General features: G+C 39.2%; 1 protein-coding gene across 1 annotated transcript in view; it reads right to left on the minus strand.

Annotated features, from left to right (window-relative positions):
- Positions 1-444: 444 nt before the first annotated feature.
- LOC149842561 (dnaJ protein ERDJ2-like) overlaps positions 445-24,932 on the minus strand; it is a 64,889-nt gene continuing 40,401 nt past the window's right edge. Inside the window, exons 9-11 of the mRNA XM_089999285.1 lie at positions 10,285-10,371; positions 4,269-4,379; positions 445-1,441 (exon numbers count right to left, since the gene is read on the minus strand). Coding sequence (XP_089855411.1) covers positions 608-1,441; positions 4,269-4,379; positions 10,285-10,371 — 1,032 coding nt within the window. The 3' untranslated portion in view covers positions 445-607. The remainder of the gene's footprint in view (positions 1,442-4,268; positions 4,380-10,284; positions 10,372-24,932) is intronic.

Raw genomic sequence — 24,932 nt, forward strand, 5'->3', positions numbered from 1 at the left:
CATAGAAAAATGCCAACTTGCATACTATTCAGAATTTGACCTGAGTAATATGTGGGTCAGGTTTGGGCCATCTATAGAATATCCAGACCTGACCTGGGTTGATCCGGGTTTTATATGTATTTTTGGTGAATACAAGGTTTTGAAATTATATGCATCCAGGTTTACGATTTCATTTTCTTGACCCAACAAAACCCCAGACCTGAATCCAGTAGTTTATTATTTGGGCGGGTTTGGGTAACACCCTAATGGGTAATATACCCGATCTGTCAAACAGCCCTACTTATTATAAGAATTCATTCTTTTCTGAAGTGGGAACTTGTGAAATGATAAAAGTTGAGTTACTTTTCTACAGAAGGCAGCCGCAAATGTAAAACTATAAGCGGGAGTAAACTCAGTTTTAAAAATAAACAATGCAGAGATGATTGTGGAAGAAGTGTCAGCTGTAGTATGATCCATTTTATTATGAAAATGCAAGATTTTGACTGTACTGTTACATTTAAGCAAAAAAAGAAAAGGGAGAAGATAAAAGATAAAGGAGCAGAAAACATGAAAAATATAATAAAAAGCTCAAGAAGACTACATGACCAGGCTCAGAAAACTAACGGCTTCACTCCTCGTCGGTTCCCAAACCTTCCGAGCTTGAACCACTGTTGCCGTGTGCATCACCATTCTGTAGCTTGCCATTCCCTTTCTTGGTTTGTTCCTCCTCACCGTCATCACTATACTCGCTTTCATAATCATCATATCCTTCATCCACCTCCTCTTCTTCCTCTATCCCATCTTCAGTAGCAGCTCCCTCTTCAACCACTGCGCCAACCTTAGTCCCTGCATGCTTCCGTTTCAGTACCTTCAACTTAATGTTTGTTTTCTTGTCACACCCGATCCATGAATCACACATGCAATAGGCTGTCAAGTTGTAAGTTCCTTCAGCAGGTGCCTGAAACTGGCCCATCACCAACCTTGAACCACTTTTGACTTTCTCAACTGCTTCCCGGATGGCCAACCTTATCTCCCTCCTGTTTGCACCCGATCCTTCTTTTGACTCCTCTATGGCACTTGATGCAGCAACTATAGCAGTTGTCTCATCCATAAAACTCACTTTCTGAGAAATCCACAACTCATTCGAGGCAGAATCAGCAATGAACAACCAATAGTTCTCATCCTTGTGGGATGGGAAATATGGGCAGTGAGGGAGTGCAGCAGTGAGGCCATTCCCTCGTTTGAGGGAGATCCATGCATGCATAGTGACAACATCACCCTCTTGTATGCCACCTTCTTCACCCTCTGTCACGCATGTGATGTCAATTGTCAGCGACGGCATCATATTAAGCACAGCCTCCACATCTCTAGCTTCTTCATCAGAGAATCCAGCAATCTGAGTCAAAAGCTCAGAACGTTCCTCTGGTGACATCTCTTGTAGCTCCTGGAATGATCGGACCTTCTGCAAACATGGACAGCAGTAGAACACAAGGTTGTACAGGTAGTCAAAACAGACCCTAGCAATGAACTTGACCCATTATGCAAAACTGAGAATTTGAATAATTTTTGGCATGCATGACCATGGTAATAAAACATGCAAGAAAAATCATGAAAACAGGAAATATTGTGAGATCAGCTGGTAGGTCATGGTTTGTTCGCCATGACCTTAAAACACAATCTACATATTTTGACCACCTCTATGACGATCAAACATGCTTTCTTTGAGTTTGTTCTTGCCTTTTCTTTTTCCTTGTTCATATCTTTGGGAGAATGCTCCCAACACAATCCTCTCGTAATAAAGGATGAAGTCACCCATAAAAAAGGAAGACAAACAGAGAGCACAATTGAAAAAGAATTAACCACTGAAAATGGCCAAAATAGCTAAAAGATATATGTAAATATTCGAAATGGCTGGCATACCCATGCAGGTGCTGGTATATCTCTGGGCAATGGTACGTGTAGTTGCCTACAGTGGCGTAGCTAGGATTCATGTGAGGGGGGGGGGGGGGGGTGCGGCAAACAGGGGTGTAGCAAAAAAAAAATATTTGGTGTGATAGTCGGGGGTTCGGGGGCAGCGGCCCCAAAATTTTTTTTTTGAGATAAAATAAAAAATGGCTGCAATTATTAATAAAAATCTATTTCATATGGACAAATCAAACTATTTGCTGCAGTCAGGGCTGGGCTGGGCTAGGACTGGGCTACAAAAAATGGATAAAAATCTATTTCATATGGAATCAGGGCTGGGCTAGGACTGGGCTTTTAAAAAAAAATGTTTTTTTTTAACTGTTTCGGGAGGCAGCCCAGTCCTGCCCCCCCCCCCCCCCAGCTACGCCTCTGGTTGCCTATTATGATGTATATTTTTTCTTATGTTATATATATATATATATATATATATATTCTCTACTTTATCTTCAAAACCACACAGACACGCATACATGCTAATGTATGAACTCATATCTCTTGGTAATGCACCAGTTGTCCATAATTATATACTATATACAATATATTTTGTTTAATGTTATATATTTTCTATGTTTTCCTCCAAAATCCTATAAAGCTACATAATATGTGTGTGGGTATGCGTGTTGGTGTGCATGTGTCATACTTTAGCTCACAGCAAAGAGGGGTCAAGGAATCCTGAATGAGATAGCTGGCACAGTTAGTTGCACTATCATAACCAAGGGGTCTCAGTTAGAATCCCATGGGGTTTACCCCTTGAATTGCCTATGTAAATAAAAAAAAGTGCCCTGGTGTTGTTAATCATCTTAGCAATTGAATAGCATCATACACACTATGGCATGAATGCAACATTGCAACCATGCAATTCATACCACAGCTATGTCATGCAGCTATCTGGAGCATGAACATTATCACAAAACCATGCAGGCCACATCCATGGAAGAGGGACTCATATCTCAACGCATTGGATGTCATTCATTGCAAGACTGAACAGCAACCATGATATCCTAGATGGTAATTGATCCAAGGTTCACTGGACCTGATCTACTCCCCAAACTCAAGGAGTACTCACTAGAACAATTTGTACAGATTCCTTAAGCAGTCTCCTACTAGTGAAAAATTTAGTAGAGAGCACTCCACAGACTGTTTCTTGCACAATTTTTGCCATACCAAAAGAAAAAAAGAGGTGGTGCCCAGAAATTGAGCTAGAAGCATAGTCGTCAAAGCACAAGTACATGTTGAAAGCCCCACAAGAAGTTGATTTTGGAGTGGCATCAAAGACTGATAATTCTGAACTATACTACAAATGAATTTATAATTGTATAAAATAAGAGAATTTCCTAATTCCTACAAAAAGTTTCTGCATTTGTCAGGATGTGTATAAGAAATAGGAAATGGAGGAAGAGCTAATGCAGAAAATCATAACACAGATAAGTTATATAACATGCAAATTTAAGAGTAAAAAAGAAATAAAATAAATAAAGGACATGTGATAAAAAAACTGTGAAGCATTAACTTTTCTACTGTAGCAGGAAGAAAAGGACCAACTCAAGAACTACCGAGCTTTTCCTTTTTCTGTTGTCCAATCAACTTCATCACTTATGTGGCATGCTGCATACCTCATTACTTCATATGGCAATGCTGCAAATATGGCAATGCAACCAACATTTTCTGCCATATAGGTGAGTCCATTTTTGAGATGGATGTTGCATTAAACTGCAGCTTTATAAACAGCCACTGTACCATCACACTCAAAAGGAAGGGACTTCTACCAAATTTATTCACAAACCATTTTTGTATCACATGAAATCTAATATATTTTCTCATCAGGTAAATAAGAGCAGACAAATCTTATCAGGTTTACTTGAAGAATCAATTTAGTTCTCATGCCTATGATGGATAGCTAGTAGAATTTCAATTAGGACCCACAAATTTCTTGCTGAATGCCTGAGTGATCCATGAAAAATATATTAACCAAACTTGACTTGTGTAATCAATACATAAATTTTGGACTTTTGTAGAATAGCTCAAATATAGGAGTATCATGACCGGTTAAAATGTGTGCAGCAAACATCGAGTTGGCACACACTACACTGCAACTTGGAACAACTTGAAGAAGTTTCTTAACAAACTGAACAAAACAGGTCGCTTCTGTTATTCACTACCGTCATCCAATTTTTGGGTTAATCGAGTCTCTAGGCCAATTACAAAGTTAGGTGGCTGGCAAGTATCAAAGAAGCATGAGAAGCATATAGAACAAAAAGGTCAGCTGCAAACTTTACCCATATATTCAGTAAATCTTATGAAGTCGAGCAATTAGAACTACTCACTTTTCGACTGATTTTTTTTATCACTGATTCACTGAAATGTGGCAGCTGCAGAAAGGGAGCATTCCCCTCAGAAAATCCTCCAACTGCTTTTCTTGCACTAAGAGGAACAGCCTGTATCAGAATCCAGTAGTAGTATCAAGAACTTAGAAAGGATAAGCAATATCAACCACCAAGTGTGTACAACTGACAAGACACATTAAAAGGAACAGTTTCATCTTTCAACACGAACAAAATAGGAAATATTGTATCCTATATGATTGGACCATGAAAGTCATGTGAAATGAAGATGTTCTCGCAAAACATAACCCAATAGGGTTCATGCACAAGAGGCAAAAGAGTCACTTACACAACCCAAATATGGGTTCAAGGCTTCAAGCACAAAAGCCACTAAGGGCCAAGAGAACACACATAATAATAATTTTATTGACAGAATGCATAAACTACAAGGAACCCAGATTTCATTTCCTTCTTGACAAACTTGCGGTTATCGCACCGTAAGTTTGAGGGGGGGTGTTAAAATGTATCTTCAAAACCTTGTTGTAAGTATAAATATATATACTTATATACTTAGAGATACATATACATATAATATATTATATGTATATGTATCTCTACATATATAAATATATATATTTATACATATTTTATTTTCTTACCCGAAAAGGGTATTCTTGTAATCTTGCGCATATTCCATTTGAGAATATGTTGTAATTTATTTTTGTATTTTGTATTTCTTTATTTTTAATTTTTTTCATTTTTGTATTTCATAAAGGTGCATTGGGGGTCCCCCAATAAAGTCGTTGGGGGGCCCCCAACGACTCCTTTGGGAGCCCCCCCTTTGCACCCTTTTGCTTTGTATAAATAGGGGTGTTCCCCCTTGTAATTCTTTAAGCTTGAGAGTCTCAAGCATTTTCTCCTTTTTTATGAAATACATGCATTATTGCATGTTTGTTACTTTTACGCTTTTTGCGTATTTTGTTCAAGTGTTGTGAGAGTGTCTTCGTGCACTTCTTTTATAAAGTATTTATGCTTGTATTTGTATTGTCTCTTCATAGACAATTTTACACAACCTAGTAGAGGTTGTTTTTCTTTTTATTTTATGTTTCTTTTTGTTGTTTTTTTATTTAATATTCAATATGGCTGTTGGGGGAGCCCAACTAGCCGTCGGGCTGCTCCCAACGGTCATAAATATGACTGTTGGGGGCTAGCCTAATAGCTAGTTGGGCTGCCCCCATTCCCTCTTCTTTGTACTATAAATAGGAGCTTTCCCCTTAGTATTCTTCAATGCTTTTCTAAGCATTTCCAAGAGAAATATATATATATATATATTTATTTATTTATTTATTTATATTTGTGTTGTCCCATAGTGGCTCTTGTAGTGTTTTTGTGATTGCTCTCTCTTGGATATTGTATTGTTCCTTGGTGGACTAGTGCTTGTGCACTTATTTTGTGTTCTTGTTAACCTTTATTGGGTTCTTTATTGTGTTTCCTCTTATTTCATTATAGTCGCAACAAAATCTAGCAACTGTCTCAACCACACCAGCTCAAAAGTAGTAGTCATTGTAGCTTGGTACTCTGCTTCTATAAAAGATAAGGACATCTTTTGTTACTTGCATTTCCAGAAAATCAAGGAGTCACCTACAAAGATACAAAAACCTATAGTTGAGTGTCGATCTTTCACATCTCTACCCCAATCAAAGTATAAATGTGCAATAACTTCTAATGGAGAAGATGACAAAAGTAAACCATAATTAACAATATTTTTAATATATCTAATAATCTTCGTTACAACACTCATATGCACTGTAGTAGAAGAATATTGAAATTGACTAGCATAAAGAATAGCATGAGCAATATCCGGTCAAGTAATAGAAGATAAGTTAGATTTCTAATCATTTGTCTATATAGTGTTAGATCCTTCACAAGTTCTCCATCATCCTTCTTATTCTTGGCATTGATGACCTCTGGAATATCAACTCCCTTTTCATTAGTAAGTCTTTTTATTATCTCGGTTGCATACTTACTCTGTGATAAAAAATAGCCACGAGGTGAATATGCAACTTCAATACTAAGAAAATAATGAATAAAACCAAGATTTTGTTAAAATATATGCATATATATACAGTTGTAAAATGGTATAACCCTCAGTGGTATTGTCTTTTTGTTATATGTAATTAGCTCCACTAGAGACTTTTTTTATTCTTCTTTTTTATATTTTTATTTTCTTTATTTCTTTGACCAAGGACTTTTTTGTCCTCTTCATAGAGCTGTTGGGATCCCCTTCAATGGTCACAAATGTGACCGTTGGGGAGCTCCCCTTTGGTCCTCTTTGGTGTATAAAAAAGGGACTTTGGCCCCTATCCATTCTTATGCTTTTGAGCATTCTTTAATAACAGTTATCATTTATTTTTTGTGTTCTTTTTGCTGTTGTGCTTAAGCACTTTGTGGTTCTATGTATCTTGCCCATTAGTGTCATTATTGTGTGACTAGAGATACTTCTTGTGATCTCACATTTCATTACATGGTATTAGAGCCCATTGGGTTCTTTTGACCTTGGAAGTCATGCTCGTGGTGATTGAAGATCGTGTGTTCGTGATTAAAATGTGTTGCTCTCTCTTCCTCTTTACCCTCTTTTTCGTCATGGAGCATGAATCAATAGTTGAGCTCTCCTTCAAACTCAATGGATCCAACTACATGATGTGGGTTTTGGACATGAAAAATCACCTTAGAGGAAAGAAACTTCGGGGATTTGTGATGGGCACTACTCTTGAACCATCTTTAAAGCCCACCAAACTCGAAAAAGGTGTTGAGAAAGCTCTTGTTAGAGATGATCATGTTAAAATTATCAATGAACATCAAATAAAAGCAGAGCATTGGAAAAGAAACCATGCTAAAATTTTAGTATGGTTTATGAACAATGTTGACATAAAAATATGTGCCAACATTGCTAAATTTGGAAGAGCCAATGAAGTTTGGTTCTTTCTTAAGAGTATGTATACCCAAAAGGATCTTGCTAGACTATTTTTGTCAAGATAAGATTAAATCTACCAAACAAGGGGGACATGTGCATCCGAGATTATTTTAGTTTCTTGTCTCTCCTTTGGGAGGAGGAGAAGGATTCATGTGGAAGACCCAGAATGATTTTCTTTGTTGGTTCATATCGCCGACCCCAATTGTTTGGGGATGAAGGTGTAGTTGTTGTTGTTGTCTCTCCTTTGGGATGAATTGGTACTACTTGAGCTAAAAATCGGTAGCTCCTGAAGATGATGAGATTAGAAGAGAGCAAATTCAGAAGAAACACTTTTTTTGTTCCTTTATGGTCTAAGATTGAAATTTGAACAAGTGAGGTCCTCTCTCCTTCATAGAACCAAGGCTATGCCTCTTGAAGATGCTCTTGCCGAGGTATGTCAAGAAGAAACTCGCCTTGGCATGACCAATAAAAATGATGATGTTTTGACCGTTACTAGGTCGGGTTCCAATGTAAGGGCCTATAAGCCCCTCTACTTTGTAAAACAAAATAACAATAATAGTGGATATACGAAGGGTGTTATTTGTCACTATTGTAATGAACTGACACATATTAGACCAGTATGACCAAAGCTTAAAGGCAAAATCGCTTTCGTTGAAAAAATCACACCCAAGAAAGAAGAATCAAGCAAAAATTGAGGAGATATTAAAGATACTCTTAGTCAAATATCGAAGGCACTTCAACTTCTCAAATCATGTTCTACTTCGGGTGCTGCCATTGCATCTTCTTTATCTCCGAGAGCTATGTGGATTCTTGGCTCCGATACTTCCTTTCATATGACACCTCATAAGAATGCCCTCTTCGAAGTTTGCACTAATTCTACTTCATCTTACGTTTCAACGGCCGATGGAACCTCTTTGAAAATAAATAGTATTGGAACACTTGACTCAAAAATTTCTTGTTCCAAAAATAAGGGTTAATCCAAAATTAAACTTAAATCTTTTTTCCGCCTCTCAAATTTTCGAACATGGTTACACAATTTCTTTCTTATATAAAGATTGCATCTGCTCTCTTTGTCAAGAAAACAGGTACTACAATTTTGATTCTTCTTCTATATGTTGATGATATGATCATCACATGAAATGACAAAGGAGTTATTGAAATTAAATCTGTTTTAAAGAAAACTTTTGACATGTCGGACTTGAGGTTTTTGAGATATTGTTTAGGAATTGAGGTTGCCTACTCACCTAGAGGATATATTCTCTCCGAGATGAAATTGGTTGTTGACATATGTTCTAGGTTAGGAGTTTCACATGAAAAGATAGAAATACAAAAACCCAGTTCTGCCCTTAATGGGCAGATCCTATTATAAGGGTCAAAATACCAAAATACCCCTAAAGAGTACTACATATTACAATCACAAATATATATATATATATATATATATATATAAGGTACTCCAGAAGTACCTACTCCCACCTAATAGAAACTTTAGATTTTCAAATTTCTTGAACTTTTTTTGTTGATCAGACATATAGATATGATTTATAAGTATTATTTTGCAGAAAACAAGTTTTGGATCATGTGATTATAGCATACATGTATGTTTTTTCAGACCTTTAAAAATCAATGGCTCACAATGTATCAAAATTTCATGAATTAAAAAATCCTATTTTTATGTCCAAAAAACATGATCCAAAGATCGATTCCTATCAAATAATTTATATTGAGTACATCCATAAGGTTTAGTTGAGAAGATACAACCTGCAACCATGATTTCTAGTATGTGGGAGTAGGTACTCCCGGAGCACCGAAGCATTACTCTCTCTCTCTCTATCTATCTATCTATCTATCTATATATATATATATATATACAACATAACTATATTTTAACAGTAAGATGCATCAAAACAGAAATGCAAAACCATGTTGAAACAAGAGAAATAACCAAAAAGATGATTATTCTCAGTAAATAAAGACACTTCATGATTTCTGAAGTATAAGGCTTGTTGCATTCAAAATTTGCAAATGCTAATAATGGCCGTTAATCCTTTCCTGAATGAATAAAAGATCCAATTTAGCTGCCATAAAAGGTTAACATGCTATATTTGAAGTCAAAGGCCAAGAATGTTAGGAATCATCAGTCTTAAGGAGCCAACTGCTATAATGAAGCAAGCAAGCAACCTCAGAATAGAATAAACCATGCATTGAATAGATTTTATTGCTAGCATATCAAAACTTTTCCAAGGTGAAATTGATAAAATAGACTTTAAAGTAATGTAATTCATAAATGCCAACATGCCAACTGTGTTCATGGAAGCCAAGCATTTTTTTATACCACATCCATCAGAAACATTCATTCTAACATCTGCAGTGGACATATATAATGCCATCCTTTAGTGGTTTATTCTCACATTGACACGAATATAGTACAGGAATGTCCAGTCACATGCAGTTCTCTTATGCTCTTAAAGCGCGCAATACTATGTCAGCCACAAAAGTACATGTTAGAAATCCCCAAGCAGACTGACCTAAATGAGAGCATCATGCATCAGGTTGGGTCTGGGAGACAGATTTCACATAAGAAACTGCTCCCAGTCACAGGATTGAGATTCGGAAATGGGTTTTTATCATTGTACATGGAATAATCCAGCTAAGAACTACAGATTTGAAATATACACTTAAAAGCTTAGCATAAACACAATCCTCCACAAAATTATACAATTGAATAATGTTATTGCAAATTAAAAGCCTAGATAAATAGAACTTTCAACCTAACAATACCACGAGTACTAATGCTATACCAAAAATATTATCGAAAAACAGGGGCACTAAGAAGGACATGGCTCAAGCTTGACAAGTAATAGCTATACAATCTGCTAATTTGAAGTTATTAGTTATGAAGAAAAATTGACTATGGATATGCTGAAGTAGCAGCACTTGAAAAAACAAATAAATAGATGCATGAGTTGCAAATGCATGAACAAATATGTTCTTTAATGATGGAAGATAAACTAAACTATTTCAAAAATATTACTGAATAAGTACCTGAATTATACTCTGAGACAGTTCAAGCACCCCAATTGCAGGTCTGAGCCACCCATGCCCCATTGGACTACGCCTTATAATAGCCATCTGCAGCACACAAGGAAAACTAAAATCAAACACCTCACCACCTAAAGAAATGAGAAAGTCAAAAGGTGTAAAGATTCAAAAAGCAATCCTGGAAGTTTGCAAGATTCATAACCAACTGCCATATGCTTGCCAATACATATCAAGCAAAAAGACCATGGCAGATAATTGATATAAACCTCAAACTTCTGATCATGAGGCTACATATAAAAATAAGATAAATGATAGAAAGAATACAAACATACAAGCAAAATTATTTGCACCAAACAAGTTGTAGAAAAGCACATGGTGATTATCAGACAATTGTCCCTTTTTATGGCATGGATGAAGGCCCTGTTTGAATGATGCTGGAAACCAGGTTAAAAAACTGGGTTTTAGTATAACACCCCAAAATTTTAACCCAAATTTATGAGGATTTTTTTTATAACAGCGAAAAAAAATAATATTATGGGGTTAAACATTCCGAAACATTACAGTAGAGAGCAAGCCAACACGTTTATGGCATTTCACTATCAATGAATAATAACATTAGAGTTTTAATGACATGTTCTAATAAATAAAAAAGGAACTCAAACTATCCCGGGAACAGTAAATCCAAAGTCTCGATCAAAGCCTCATTCTGCAGCCGCTCATAAACCCTATTCTATTCTTCACCTGAAAAATGATAAATTTATACGAATTAAACTACAACTGTCTAAGTAGGTAATTACTGTGAATTTGACAATCATACTAAGTAACAAGTATGCACGAGATTTGTTTAATTACACACAATAAAGTATGATACTAAGCATAGCATGGGAATATGAAGATGACTGAACTAATCCACATTGTCAATTTAAGTTTCTAACTAGAATATATAAACACTAATAGGATCAAATCAACTATCACAGGGATAAATAATTTAATTCATGCTAAGGTAACATCATTAGCAGCATTTAAATATGTCATAACCACAGATTTCATTGAATGCTAAAAGTAAGTGACCACATTTCAAAAGTAATTGTTTATGAATACAATTGTAAATCTGTCACTACCTACTCAAATGTGATACCTACGATGATCTAATTCAAATGTTTATCTTTAATTATCCCGCGGGTACACACGGGCCGAATCACCCGTAACGGAAGCGAACATTCAGGGGTTTATTATTAATGGATGTTTTATTAACCCGAACATTCTAACCGAAACTGTAAATCCTAAGGGAGCGGCCAGTGACCAAGAGAATCTCCCAAAGGCCAAAACCAAAACAGGATGCATCCCTAACTTCTGCAGAAGAACATGGAGCTACCACCTAGAACACATTTGGTAGTCCGGGTCCCCCAACTCCGAGGACTGAGGACCAATGAATCACTTTAGCTCGAAACAGTTAAACACATGTCCCCAGAGTTTTGTACCACCTACCCTCTCCAAGGTAAGTCCGAATCTGAGTGGGTTAATCTTTTCATTTATTTAAATTACCCAAAGTACAGGGGCATTTCCCCAACTTCTTTTTACTACCATAGCAGTAGAATTCTCAACCTTAGTCATTTTACCAAGCTGTATAAAACAGTCCCAATCCTTTGTCATATTGATTGCATAAACCCGGTCAAAGTGCTCTGGTGCCTTTAAACCAGCCAAGCACACAAGCCCTGGTGCCTTTAAACCAGTCGGACAACAATTATTATATTTCAATTTACTTGTGAAGTCTCATTATAAACTCGAGGAGCCCCCTATGGACCCATCACGCACCAGACTTGGCCAATCATATGCCAGCACCAATCATAACCTTTGTTTACTTATCAAGGCATAAGCAGTGTTCCCAAGTCATCACCATAGTTTACTTGAATTACAGGTTTGATTAGATTTTAACTTGGCTGGACTCATAATTACTTAGTTTAATAGTTCCTAAGTATGAATAGTGCCAACAACCTTTAAGATAGATTTCATTGCCAACATACAGAGATAATGGTGCATACATCAGCAGCTTTCATGACATGATTTTCAGATATAGGCAAATTACAGATACGCCCATTTTTGTATCAGGTTGCAAATCATTCTATCAATAAAGCTTAAAACACAATGTTTCACAAATGTGTAGCATCACATATTTTCCACTACAAGTAGAATGCCCATACGAAATTTCATAGCGAATCACAATTCTTAATGGCAATAAATATTAAAAACACAGTTTTTCACAAATGTGTAACATCACCCATTTTCAGCTATAAGCATAATGCCCATACACAGAACAACAAAGGACTGACTTATGTTGTGCCAAGGTCGACTCTATGGTCTTCCCAATATGTCGTTAAATGAGCAAATGAGCATCATCTTAACATGCAGCTAACTATGCAATTGAACATCAAGTGAATATGTAGTTAAATACTAAATTGAATCTCAACCTAATATGCAACTAAATAGGCATGGAGCATCTCATTAATATGCAACTTCAAATGAAAGTTAACATCAACTTAGAATACAGTTAACTAGTCATTGTTGATCATTCCTCAAACCTTTCCATATAACTAGAAAAGAATTACAACAATGTGGCATCGCAATATCTCAAGGTTACCAGGACAGATAATATGCAGCCTATTGAGGAAGAAAGACAAGATCCTACATTCAAGTATATGTAATGAAGAAGAATGAAAGTACAAAGTTAGGTCACTATGCTGGTGGTCTTTTGCAATTAAAAACCTACATAAATTAAGTCCATAGGTGACTCTTTCTTTCTCTGGCATTGATTAGTCTATTTAACTACAAGAAGATTAATTACATAATGGTGAGTATTTACAGGCAAAAGCTAGACAGTAAAACCATAGAAAACTAGATTGAATATTAAAATTCCACTGTGACGCTGTGAAGTGATTAGTGCAGAAATATAAGGGATAAAGATGATCCACCTATTTCGGACTTCAAGACAGATTTTGCAGCACCATTTTTATTTTGATAATAAAAGAGAAAACCATCAATATTTACAAATCCAGTATGGCCTGGGAAAACAGACAATCTGGACATATGTTGAGTCTGGTCCCCAATTAAATTTTATCTGGCATCCATATAAAGAATGTATATTATGCTCTTTACAATTAAACAACTCTTTACAATTATACAGGGGTATTTCTACTTATAAGGAATAACATAACATGCTGTATATTAACTGGATGGGTGGACTATAATGTACATATTACATGATCTAATCTAATGTTGCAAAACATATTGTTTTAGACTTTAAGACCCAACAATTAGATCAGAGTATCTGATAAGGGTGAGCATTAGCAACCCCAGAAGGTCTTCAATTTCAGGCATAATAATGATAACTTCTAAGTTATTATTATTCATCTCTTCACCGACAACAGCTAAAACAAAACACAGAACTGCAGCCTACTAGAAACAACAGAATATGCAAGTCCCAAAAAAAATGGAGTAATCGATGTTATGAATAAAAGACCAGATAGCTTGGATCATTAAGATACAAATAACATTTGCAGGAAAGAAAAATAACACACCCATTCAGTATAGACAGTACAGAACTACAAATCCCCATTTTGTTTTCTAATGAACTGATCTATTAAAAGAAAGTCGAATGTAGCCATAACCATAAAGGGTCTTGACTACTTTAGATTTCAGCAGGCACACACCTGATCATATATCATGCAAGGTCCAGCACGGTCCAATAGAATGGGCAGAGGATTAAAAGAATTGGGATTTCCAAAAATCAGTATATACAAAAACCCCTTTACGATAATCAGTAACCACACAAAACCAAGGTTTTGCACAGCTTTAGTCCACTCATAGGGATTGTATTGCAAACCATTACATCTTTAGAACAAATGCCCGACAAAATCACAATAGACCCTACAAAATCGTTGTCAATCCTACTGTCGAAAATTCCGAAATCCCCAAATCAAAGATTTGGGATTTTCGGCAAACCTAATCCCAAATTTTCGATTTGGGATTCACGACAAATCCAACACATACTAGTAACTAAATACATATGTGAAAAGCACAGTAAAAACCTACCTGTTTTTGGCGTTTGGTGGCTGCTACCGCAGGTGGAAGGGTCTGCCTGCCTCAACCGCACCGCAACCTTGAAGAGAGGGCAAGGTCGGCTGTCGTGCGAGGTCGTCGGCGGCATCGGCCGACGTCGGGCTATCGTCGAGGTGCGCCAAACAGGAGGAAGCGAGGGAGAGGCGGGCGTCTGGCTCACTGGGGTTTGCAGAGGGGAGGTCACCGGGAGTGGGAGCGAGGGCACAACCGAGAGGGAGGCGAGACAACGAGAGTGCCAGAGAGCATGAGAGGGAAAGAGAGAGCGTGAGAGGAAGAGGGGTGTGGGAGGGGAGTAAATAGGGAAGGTGGCCCCGAAACGGAAGGAGGCGATTACCTTCCTCCCTTCGCCCGGCGGCTACGCACCCAAAACCTTCCCCCTTTTTTCTCTATCGGCTGCGTTAGGGTTCTCTCAGAACCCTAACACCCATTTTATCAGGTAGGGCCTCTCCCCCTTTTTTTTTTACTTAACGCACGGTGAGGTGTGGGGCATGGATCAACCAGATCCACGACCCACGATCTAGCCACGATTTGGATCTGCGGCCCATCGATGGTTTGGGTCCGATATTTGGACCCATACGGATCCAACTACGGATCTATATATATTTATTTATACTTAGTATTATTATTACTATCTTATTTATATATATATATATATTACACCCCAATTGGGTATGGTTTTGGTTTGGCCACCACCGAGACCCGCGACCCAAATCTTTAATGAATCCACCCAGTTGGGCAAATTGGATCCGTCTGAAGATTCAAATTATTACAAGCTTTAAAATATTATATTCTTAATACATTTGGTTTATTCTTCAATACGATCTTGTGGGTCTTTCATAGGTTAATATGGATCCATTTACATTAAAAAAATTTGACATAACTTATTATGAATCCAGGATCCATTGTACTTCGTAAATCCCTTTAATAAAATCCGGATTCAGGAATCCGAAGTTTTGATCATACTCTGATTTAGATCTTGTGAACACCTCAAATTTTTCAAAATTTTGTAAATATTCCCTTTTTGCCCCTGGCCCCATTTTCTGAGTAAATTTAGTCATTTTCACTCCAAATTCCACTTTATTTCTAGGATTTATTGGAATCAAATCCATTTTCTATAACTGACTCGATTTTGGATCCGGATCTATTATCCAAACCCAAATCTGAGCCTCGTTATCCAATTTTCAAAGTAAAACTACAAAAATTACCAAAATAATTTCTGAATGGCTCAGACAGTCCATCCGACATCCAGTTGGATCCACGGCTCTGTTTCTCGATTCGAGGTCCAAAACTCGAGTATCTCCTCAAATTTTGGATCCAAACCCGTTTTCTGAGAAAATTTCAAAAGTTTAAACCCGAATTCTCATAAAACACTTCTTTTTATTCTTAAATTTCTCAAAATTAGTTTAAAAACCCATAGTTTTAGAGTTTTTTTTATAAAATAACAAAAAATACAGAAAATACAAAGTAAAAGAACAAAAAATTCAAAACATAAAGAAATTACAAAAAAATAGTTCTAAAACCCCCCTTTTTGAAAAAGTTTTTACGAGAGCCTTGTTTTTTTGAAAAAATGAAAATTTTGCAACGGCTTTCCGTTGCCCGATCATGAGCTCTCTCTCTCTCTGTAACAACTCAGAATTTTTTTTTTATTGTTGAACCCGGGTCGGATCCAGATTTGGACCCGACCCGGATCCAAAAGGGGAGGCCATCGGGCACCGCCTCACTGGCCACCGCCTGCGTGTTTTATAAATAAAACATGCAGAGGGGGAGGGTACAGGGGACGAGCCCCTCCCCCACGCGTCGGCCATCACTGCTCCTCTCGTCCCTCGTAGCCATCGGCGATAGGACCTCCGGAGCCCACCCTCGCTGGCGACAGTGTCACCTTCCCTCTCTCTGCTGCGGAGGTGCCGATGACCTCCCTCCGACGTCGCCGCTGCCGGCGACCACCAGGTACGCGCCTCCCCCTCTATCATTCGTCTCTCTCTCTCTCTCATTCCTTCCCCTTCGTTTCTTCGTTACGCAGGGAGGGGAGGGCTGAGCCACCTCCCTGCGACCCCCCTTTTGCGAGGGAAGGGGGGGGGGGGGGCTGAGCCTCCTCCCTGCTTCCGTACGGCAGGGGAGGGGCCGAGCCACTCTTCCCTGCTCTTTGCTACGACAGAGGAGGGGTCGAGCCCCTCCTCCCTGCCCCTTTTTACCTGCCTCTTTTGGCTGTTCTGGTAGGGGCCGATGCCCTTGCCCCTTTTAGTTGTGCAAACAGGGGCCATCGGCCCCTGCCTTTTAGTTTTCCAGTAGGGGCCATCGGCCCCTGCCTTTTAGTTTGCTAGCAGCGGCCGATGGCCCCCTGCCCCTTTTTCTGTTCTAGCAGGGGCCATCGGCCCCTGCCCCTTTTTTCGGTTCCCCTATTTAGGCGCGCAGGGGAGGGTCCAACCCTCCTGCCTCCTCCTTTGTGCTAACGGGTGGGGGCTTGATCCCCTGTCTCTTTGCTCTTTTGGCAAGCAGGGTGACGCCTCGGCCTTCCTCGTAACTTCATAAGGCAGGGGCGCAACCCTGTCTCCACGTTGTTTGCTGACAGCATGTCAGCAGGGGCTCGTGGCCTTGCCCTGCTCTTTGCGCTTATAGCAGGTGCGCATGTGCACAATGCCCCTGCCTCTGCTTTCTTTACGTCAGGACGACGACAATGCCCCTGACCTTCTATTTTTGGTGGTAACTTGCTAAAATCGTTACTTTTGCAGCTCGTGCGACGGATCCTGATCGCGCTCCGCGACCCAAGCCGTCCACCGCTTACACTCGCAGACGCCAGCAAGCTTGCAACTCCCAAAGGTAGGGGAAGATTGTACAGAAGACTTGAACAATTGAATTGAGTTCAATTAACTAAAAAGGACAATTAAATAAATATATATGCATATATATATTATATATATTTATACAAGTACGCATTTAACTCAAGGACGTGGTTTCGCGATCCTTGTCCTTTACCTTGTCGTTGCGCATCGCGCAAAGGTTCTGTGTTGCATTCCTGTTTACGGTCTTTACTTTGCCGTTGCGCGTTGTGCCGAGGGTTTGCGTTGCACTTCTGCTTACCGCCTTTACTTTGCCGTCACGCTTTGCGCCTAGGCTCTTGCTTTTGCATATGTGTTGGTATTGCCTTGCTATTGCAGATGACGTGCAGGTTCTTGATCTTTGCGTATGCCTTAAAGGCATCCTCGTGGAGGATGCAAGGGGCATTTACCCCTCTCCCTCTTTCGACAAGAGTTCAGTCGGGAGCGAGCGGCACATCCTCGTCTAAGGAGAGGGATACCTCGCAAGGATCTTGGCTCTTCGTGTGCGCAGTCCTGCAGAGTCGACTTGAGATTTTAGAGAGTTGCGCAAAAGCATCAAAGACTGCTCCAAATCGAAGCATTTGGAAGGATGTGACTGGCCGATTCCGCTCGCCCTTTTTGGCATATCTCGGGTGATCCCGAATTGAGGGTTCGAGCGAACTTCTTAGCGGGTGTTCTGTTGAGAAACCCGTATCCCGTCTATCGAGGCCGGTATCAAGTCATGCGAGACATGTAGATACCTCGATAACGGATATGATTTGAGATAATCACATGCATAATGTTGGCACGAGGTACTGCTCTTTCAAAAGATAAAGTAAAGTTGATAAACTTTACATCTTTGTGAAACACTCCTGTTGAGGCTTCTATTGACGAGTTATACCCCCTTCATCCTAGAGTACTTGTAGTCGTGCACGACACGTCTAGTACTGCGATGATCGGATGAGACGGTCGTGCGACCTCGAACAACGCTAAATGCAAAATGTTGTAATCACATAAATGGCCTCACATTCGCCTTCACAGGCAAGATGCTCGAGTGGTTTAAAGACCACAGCATAGAATGGGTCGTTAGTTAAGCAACCCCTAACGTACCTATTCGCTTCTTTGTGTCTGTCAAGGGAAAGGACAGAGCGGTACAAACTCCAATGGACAGGTTGTTAACAACCACTCTACGGGCAACGATCCGGCCTCCCCAATCATTGGAGTTAGGGGAAAGGGGCTACATTAGTTAGCTCAACACTTCTGCAGAAGTTGGATGCGTCCGTGGCACAACCTCCTTTGGGGAATCCTCTCTCGGCTAAAGCCGTTCCTTTGGAGCGAACTCAACTAGCTATTCGGGTTATTGAAAATACATAGAATAACAGACGCCCGAACTAGTCTCAGTTGGTTCTACGTTTTGCCTGCGCGTACCCGCAGGTTCGTAATTATCGAAACATAAGGTCTGTTCACACTGGTCGTTAAGTCGTGAGCTTCGCTTACACTACTGCTTCTCTTGCAGTACGGATTCGTTTGCACTACTGACTCGCTTACACTACTAATTCGCTTGTTTGCTCAGTAGTTTAGTATGCTACTCGTTGAGCTGTGCATGTCTGTCAAGGCGTTACTCTAGTTGGTTAAACTGCTTACGCAGTTCTTTGCGAAGTAATAAGGAGCTTCTCATACTAGTTAAATGCTTATAATAATAGCATTATGCCAGTTGCTACATATTAGCATGTGACCTGTTTTATCCCTTGGTCGAACTGTTTGGTGCTTATTGTAGCGTAGCACTTGTTGGCTTGCATCTCTTATGATTGATGTGATTGCATACAACTCATACTCTACGAACTGGTGGCAACTAGGATTGATGTGGTCGCTTGTCTTATAAGCTGCTTACATATTGTGATATAACTGCTGCCGTATGATTGCTTATGAATGGCTTGTGATGCAATGGTTTATGCCTAACGATTAATTTAATTACTTGTTGATGGACTGAGCCATTTTATGGTAATTGTATGTTTTACGAGCATTGTTATGAGTGTTCATCTTATTTAGTTGTTTTGTTTGACTGACGGGTAGAGTTAGTTACTCTTTGCCCATAGAATCAACTGGATTGCCATATCTGCGCATTCTCATCTGTCGTTTACACATGCTTTGAGGGCCTATTTGAGGATTGCAATATTCCTTGTGGCAATAACACGATGCGTAGGATTATATGCTTCTATGTGAAGTGATACGATGCATATTGCTGATATGCATGTTTGTGCCTATATTGTGGCTACCGACCCCGAGGCGGTCAATGGTTCAGAGCAGTCAATTATTGATGCATGTATCACTGAGTGGGGTGTCTGTCGAGCACTTGATCTCCAAAGGATTATCTGCGAGGGCGTGTATGATCAAGACCAGATACCCGGCTAGAGTGGTAGATTCTCTGTGAGGATGTACACTATCCACGAACGGGTAGCCGCAAAGGCGGTGAACTCCTGTGAGGAAGTGTATGGTCCAAGACCAGCTATACCATCTAGGGCGGAATTCCTTGTTAGATTATACATTTCCCAGACCAGGTGATCCGGCGTTGATCTTGTTGTTTGTATTAGTGGATATCAACCCTGAGAGCGGTCATTTGTGTTGATGCGTGTATCACAATGATTTTCATTGGATGTAACATTTGTTAGGGACCGGTCTCCCAAAGGTTTCACTGTGAGGTTATACATTTCCCAGATCAGGTGACCCGGCTAGAGTGGGAGATCTCTGTGAGGATGTACACTGTCCACGAACGGGTAGCCACGAAGACGGTGAACTCCTGTGAGGAAGTGTAGGGTCCAAGATCAGGTATACCCTCTAGGATGGTAATTCCTTGTCCGGTCGTATATCTCTCGGATCGAACGATCCGACGTGGATCTTGTGTTCTTGCTTACCATAAAAAGTTATGGTGAGCTGTGACGATCTTCTGAGATTGTTTGTGATAGCCAACTATGAATTCATAGTTTCGGCTTTCTGTTTTAGCATGATTACATGCATGACTCAGGTGTGAGAATCAGATCGATAGTGATTTGAGTTAGTGATCAGGTTTTGGACCTTCTACGGAAGGGTGGGCTTTTCTGAGGAAGTATGACGCCTTAGTGAGTCATAACCGGGGACAGTTAGCCGCGTAAGACTTTAAGAGATGAGAATAAATTAAGGTTGTTCAGGACAAAGCGTTTGTTAGAAGTAGTGAGCGACAAACGATGTCCTGATGGTGATTAGATGCAGAGACCCCGTTCTAGGAACGAGAACAAGCTTGTTGCGTAGTAGTTCACAGCTTACAATCAAATGGATCGTATGCTGCGTTTGTCAGTTGCACTGTTTCCTTGCTTTGAACTACTTATGTGTTTGCACTTCTGCTAACTCGCTTGCACTACTTACCCGTTTGCACTGCTTACCTTGTTGTATTGCTTACCTGTTTAACTGCATATCTGCTTTAAACCGCGTAACCTGCTGAATTAAATACACTTACTTCAGTTTTCTGTTAGTCTCTCTTGTGCACCTACTAGTTTTTCGCGAAACTAACTCATTCTATGGGTACATGTGATGATTAGGTACACTACGGGCGATGGTGCGATTGCAAGATGGTTTCAAGACTTCTTCTTCCTGCTCTTAGCTCGCGTCCTGGACGCTATGGGTTTGTATCGGATTTTCCTTAGGATATCCGAATCTTGTGAGTTTTGGTACTTTTAGCTAACATGCCCAAAGTTGTCAGTTTGCCTCATGATTTATCAAACAAAAATCTTCCGCTGATTTCATACACAAACTCTGAAGGAAAGAGATATTTCTAGTCTCTTGCCTGATTTTCCGAGAAGGTTCTCAAGTTTAAAATTTGGGGTGTTACACTCTCTCTCTCTCTCTCTCTCTCTCTCTCTCTCGATCGATCGATCGATCGATCGATCGATCCACCCTTTGATCGATCGCTCTTCCCTCATCCGCCTATCTCCAACCGTCATCTCTCTTGATCGATCCACCATTCGCCTACCTTCTTCTTTCTCTCCCGTTCATCTCCAACGGCCTCCCCTTTCTGATTCTTCCTTCTCCCTCTATAAAAAGAGGCATAGGGGAAGGGGTCGGGCATCCGTTCTCCACCTGCCCATTCCTCTCACGCTTCTTCAACATCGATCTTCATCGGTCTTCTGCCTCACCGCTGCCAAGATCTGTTTCCTTCACCTCTCGCAAGCCATCCGCGATTAGCATCCATCGTCCATCGGGCATCCATTAAGCATCGATTACATTCATGAAACATGCAGCCAGCGGCCTTCTCTGCCTCCCTTCTCCCCTGGAACGCTTCCCTCTCCTAAAGGAATGCTTCAGAACCGTCTCCTTCCTCTCTCTGAGGCTTTCCCTGCAAGAGCTGAAGAGCAATCTCTTAGAGTGCCTCATCTACCGTTGTTTAAAGGAGATCAAAATCCTCTGCAAACAAGGTAAGAACCTCTTTCTCGTCTCTGATTTTCGATTTCCTTTGTTCCTACTCCCATTAAAGCACTACCGTGATATCAGTTTTGCATATAGCAAGCATTGATTCACGCACATTATGCAATATCAAATGGAATCCTCATATTCCGATATCTTACTTCTGTAATTGCAAATTTTCCGTTAGATTTCCTTTTTTTTACTGCGCATCTCTCTGATATCTCTGTAATTTATTCTTGCAATTCATAATTTCTAAAAATGTATTTAGCTCATTTACGAGTTGAAGTTATCAATCTCTTTTGCGATTCCTACCTTCTGGGATTATGCTTCTTCAAAAAGGCGATCCAAATGGATTGTCCATCTGAGCGATCTATATGCCCTGGGATAATGTCCATGCGATTTTACCATAAATACGTGTTATGCTCCGTCATACCAGAAATACATAGTCTCATCCATTGATTTTGGTCATGTTGCACATCTCGTTCACTGTATGGGTGATCATTTTCGTATTGTTTCATGTCTGAGACTCTCTTGGTCACCTTTTCATTCAGCAAACGCTGATTGTAGTAGCATCAGTTGCATTCCTTTCCAATAATTCATTTGTTACATCACATTCTTCCTTTGTGTTTTACCATGCTGTATTGCTTCATTTCATTATCCGGTTTAGTTTTCCTTTTTTTCTTTTTTTCCTTTTTTTATACAAGTGATAGACAGGGTAACATTCTGTTGTCCAAAAGGCAAAGGGATAAATCCCGGTTCGTTATTGCATTTGCTTCAACTAATCAAAAAAAAAAAGAGCTCATCCCCCTCATTTCAACAGTGTCTCGATTCATGGCATTTTCACGCATCCAATGTTCCGTTTAGTTTAATTTATTGTTTTCATTTTATTTAGATTTCCTGCTCTTTCATTCGTTCATTTACATTATATGTCACAGCATATCGTCTGATATGCTTGTAATATGTCATTATATCCGTGAGCATGCCAGACAGTGAATTGATCCAGGCTCACTACCCACACTTCATCCTGTGAGAGTGGGTGGGATCTTGAAGTACATCCAGTGTTTTCTCCTGTATTCTTTTCAGACATTCTATTGTAAGCTAGTTCTGGTTTTTATCGAGGAAAGGAAACCTCTCAGCCTTCAGGATTTGTAGTTATTCCAATCAAAGAACAGACAGGTAAGGCTGCTTTTATAGTTTTTTTTTTGTCTGGGTTGACATTTCTCAATATAGCCTAGCCCACGAATGCCTCAGATGGAGGCCTTCCTGAGTTAACCCGTGGACTGGTCCCATCCAAAGCAGAAAACATCCAGAATGAATTTGATTTCGCAGCTTTATTCCCAATTTGGCTTGATCTTTATAGCAAACGTGATACAGAAGATACCCAGAGGGAGTTCGGTTTTGTAGTTCCATATCCAATTTGGCGTGATCGTTTGCAGCAAATATGATACAGAGAATATCCGGAATGAATTTGGTTTAGTAGATTTATCTTCAGTGTAGACGTGGCTTTTATGTGTTCTTTTTTTTTTTTCTCTCCCAATCTGTCTTAAACACAGGTGTGTGGCCTAACCCGCACACTTGTGTGCATACGTACGAGTTGGTGCCTGCAAACAATGCATTTTGCCCGTCATAACTGAACTGATTTTATCAGTTATCCAGGCCCTCAAAGCAGGATACTCTTCTGTTCAGCCGCCACTTCATCGCTATCGGGAAGATGGGCTCTTTATTGCAAGGAAAGGGTATCCAAAGATGGACAGGTCGCTGAATACACATTGTCTGCTTCCCTTGCTCATATGCTAGCACTTCGTCTTGCTCTTCGCATGATGCATGGGGCTTTTCAACTTTTAAACCCTGTTTTTTTTAGTGTTTTGGATCAGCTGCATATTAGACTATACTATATATCTTTACAACACACTTCCACGCCCCCAACATCATCCACAGTAGTAACCAACACTATTCACATCACTGCTGTATCTTGCACCTTCACCTCAGTCACTACACCACACCATCTCCATTCACAGGTGCACAACAGCATCACCTAAACAATTCCACCTCGTATCCCGCACATTGTTCTGCAAAACACATTGTTCACCATCCATTTTCACTATACATCTCCTACAGCACCTCACCACTTTGTTTCTCACTTACAGCCACATTTATATTGTCCCACACCTCAGGCACAACCTCCCATACTCCAATTTCTACATACTCACACAGGCTATCATCAACTTCCATGCTTTTACTGCTTATACCCTATTGCACAGCATATCTCCATTTCATCTACATATAGCCCTTCATTATTCATTTCGATTTTCTGCATCAATATATAAATCCCAGCTCCACCTTTACTTGCATTTATACAACATATGTATGTCATAGCAACTCCATCATACCCCTTTACATTGTTGCAAATCATTTGTGCTTCAATGTGTCATTTGTTGCACTATCTTCACAGCCCCATTAATATCTATATCTTCATTTGTTCCATTCATCTTATATTTTCACCTCTTCCTATACTCCCTCATCAACGTTGAGGGAACACCATATGCGCATGCAATCTCTTGGTTTTTTCTCCCATTTCATACTTTGCTTCATACTAACTTTGTCTTTTTGCAGGAAAGATGTGGAAAAGACAATTTTCTTTATTAGTTTAGAAATTGTAAATTCAATTTCAATTCTCACATTTGGAATAGTTAGACTATAATGAGAATTTTACATTTCAAGCACTAGATTAGAATGTATGAGCATGCCTATATCGTAGAAATTGCTTGTTTTCATATCATTTTCCTCTTTTATTTCAAAAATTCACAAATGGGAACACGAATGGCACGTGCATCATTCTAATAAAAGGTGATTAAATCCTAAGTTAATGATTTGCATCAATGGTCATAGTCAAGATGTGAACAAAACTTAGGATTTTCATCTTTTATGGAATAACATTGGATCCACACTGGATCCCTTTTAAAAAATTATCAGATTTTAATTTTTTTTTTCTTTATCAGAGTTTAACTTAAAATTAATTCAAAATATATATCAAAGGCTATAGTCAGGATATATTGAGAGTTAATTTCATTTTCAAACTCTATAAAGGCACCAAAATATATTTTATTCCTCACTTGAATTTAAATACGATTATTCTATAATACATTTTATGACCATAGTCAGAAATGTATTATATCTTCAATCTTATTTCAATTCATTTAAAGAATGAAATATGCCTTTCAAAATCCAATTTTAAATTCTTTTAATTCATTCATCATCTAGAATAGAATTATATCATATTTTCAAAATCCAAGTGATTTTTAAGAT

Source organism: Nuphar pumila, chromosome 3, assembly GCF_984573655.1.
Source record: "Nuphar pumila chromosome 3, dmNupPumi1.hap1.1, whole genome shotgun sequence".
Lineage (NCBI taxonomy): Eukaryota > Viridiplantae > Streptophyta > Magnoliopsida > Nymphaeales > Nymphaeaceae > Nuphar > Nuphar pumila.